The 2,516-nt window shown below is 53.1% G+C and overlaps 1 protein-coding gene across 1 annotated transcript in view; it reads left to right on the top strand.

Moving 5' to 3' along the window:
- Positions 1-1,458: 1,458 nt before the first annotated feature.
- Positions 1,459-2,516, top strand: part of LOC111814619 (zinc finger protein 264-like) — a 27,934-nt gene continuing 26,876 nt past the window's right edge. The window contains exon 1 of the mRNA XM_023708497.1: positions 1,459-1,692. Within this exon, the coding sequence (XP_023564265.1) occupies positions 1,459-1,692 (234 nt within the window). The remainder of the gene's footprint in view (positions 1,693-2,516) is intronic.

Genomic DNA, 2,516 nt, shown 5'->3' with positions numbered 1-2,516 from the left:
AGAAATACTAAAGTCACCCTCGTGGGGAAGCAAGTTAAAAAGCCCAGCGGGACTTGTGTGCTTTTCTAAGTCCTCATTGTCAATAAACGTTAAGAGAGGACGTCACTCTGCATTCTTGCTGTGTTTTGAGACAGGTTCTCCCTGCGCAGCCTCGAGCCTGTGGGCCTCCTGCCTCAGCCTCCCTAGAGCTGGGATCGCAGGTGTGCGCCCCGCCAGGCTAACTGCATTCCTGGATGGGAGACTGTTTCCATGGAGATTCTTCCACACCGAGGCTGGGCTGCGAAATTTCCAGGATTTCTGTGGTAGGTACTTCTGGCCGCCACTAGATGGGGAAGCCAAGCAATAGTGTGGAATTTCTCAGTGTTAGAGGAAAATGTAAATGACAAGGAGGCCAAGAAGAGAGAGGTGTGGCTCAGCCTTAGACGGTGTGCTGAGTGTGTAGGAGCTCAGAGAGAAAGATAAAGAGACAGAGACACACAGAGACAGAGACAGAGCAAAGCAGAGGAGCCGAAGAGGCGGGGGTGGGGAGAGAGAGGGGAGCCCAGTCCTTCACAGCACCCCGTCCCTGCCCTGCTAAGCCCTAACTTTGAGTCGGGCCTAACTGCACAAGCCCAGCTCCCCCAGGCCCCCTTGCCTCGGCCTCCAGAAAGCCAGGATTACAGGCAAGCAGCAGCGCAGGGCTCGGTCTGTTGAGGACTGGTGCCCGGGAAGGCTGCTCCCCTCTGAGCCCCACGCCAAACATCTAGGACGGACACTATGGTCCCATCCTTGGGGACACCGGTCACTTGACGAGGGCCACAGCCTGGCCCTGCCATTCACGGGACTCGCCGGGCTGGGCCCCTAGGTGGCCCGCAGGCCCCCCTTCTCACCCGCCGGACCGCCAGGCTCCTGCCCTCTCCTGGACAGACAGCTCTGGGCAGGGATTGCTCAGGACGCTGGGGCCAGGACCTGCAGCTGCGCTGCGCTGTACCTGCTGTGATTGTACCTGGCCTCTGGACCTGTGGGCACAGGGAGGGCACGCCAGGCAAGGTGCACCAACTGGAAACTGCACCCTGTCATTGTCCTGAGGGACCCGGCCCCAGCCCACATCAGGAGGACACAGGAGGAGTCTGGGGCTCAGCAGCCTGCAGGTCCATCAACAAATACACTAGGAGAGAAAACATGGTATTCATACTATGGAATACTGCTGTGCTTCTGTGAACAAGGTGAAATCCAAGCCATTTGTGGGAAAATGGGGGCGCCTCAAGACCATGACGTTCTGCGTGACATCAGTCAGACTCATGGGCTTATGCGCAGCGAGGCTTCTCCGATATGAGGAACCCGAAACACAGATCAAGAGCACAATAAACGACGCACGGGAAACGGAGATGGAGCTTCCCCGAGGGGACACGCACCAGCAGACGGGAGGGGCATGAGCTGAGGAGAGAACGCAGACGAGTCACGCCGGGACGCATCGACATGGCCACTCGCACCGAGAAGGTCGGCACTGTCGGTAAGTACGGGACTCGCTGTGGTGCCTCCCTCCGGAAAATGGTGAAGAAGATTGAAATCAGCCAGCGCGCCAAGTGCAGCTGCTCCTTCTGTGGCAAGAGCAGGAGAAAGAGGCGCGCCGTGGGGCTCTGGCCCTGTGGCTCCTGCGCCAAGGCCGCGGCTGGTGGCGCCTGGACCTGCAACACGGCCTCTGCCGTCCCAGTAAGTCAGCCATCAGAAGACGGAAGGAATTGAAAGACCAGCAGACGCTCTTACCATGCACCCCTAGCCTATAGTAAGTGGGTTAACTTATATAATGAAAAGGGGAAAAAAGTTTGTTATTTAAGTTTTGAAATGTAGATATGAGCGACAGGAGAACCAGGCAGTTCAGCCTCGCCCAGCATTACTGAAAGTAAGGTTCCCCTACTTGCTTTTCTAGTCTAGAGGGCAGGGATTCTAGACCAACTGTAGTCCAGGGCCACACCCATCCTCGGCTGGCTTTGTGCAAGCTCCTCAAGGACAGTACCCTTCAAAGAAAAAGATAATTTGGAACTTCCATAGTTCGTGTGCCTTAGATGACCCCGATCAGTACATTTTAGACTTGTGAATGTTCATCTGGTCCCTGTGCTTTGCCAAGCTTGTTCCAAGTAGGTACTTTAGACCACTGAGCCATCTCTCCAGCCCCTAAAGTGTGTATTCTTGAAGGTCTAAAAAGAACTAAAACCAAGACCTCTAGCTATTTTTTGTATTCATTCATTAATTTTTTTTTTTTTTTTCAGAACTGGGGATTGAACTCAGGCTCTTGTACTTGCCAGGTAAGCACTTGTCCTACTGAGCTATCTCCCCAGCCCCAACTTCTAGTTATTTTAAATTTTAGCTATTTACCAGGAGAAAGATTAACACAATTTTGATTTCTTAGAATCTTTAATAGAGGCATGGTAAGACATACTTCCTAAGATGCTAATTCAATAGAGGGACAAATTACTCTTACAAATAAGTTCATTACTCAGTCAGTGCCAGATATTAAAAAAGAGCTACAGGGGGCC

This window comes from Octodon degus, unplaced genomic scaffold, assembly GCF_000260255.1.
Source record: "Octodon degus isolate 3935 unplaced genomic scaffold, OctDeg1.0 scaffold00379, whole genome shotgun sequence".
Lineage (NCBI taxonomy): Eukaryota > Metazoa > Chordata > Mammalia > Rodentia > Octodontidae > Octodon > Octodon degus.
This window is presented reverse-complemented; position numbering and strand designations above follow the sequence as displayed.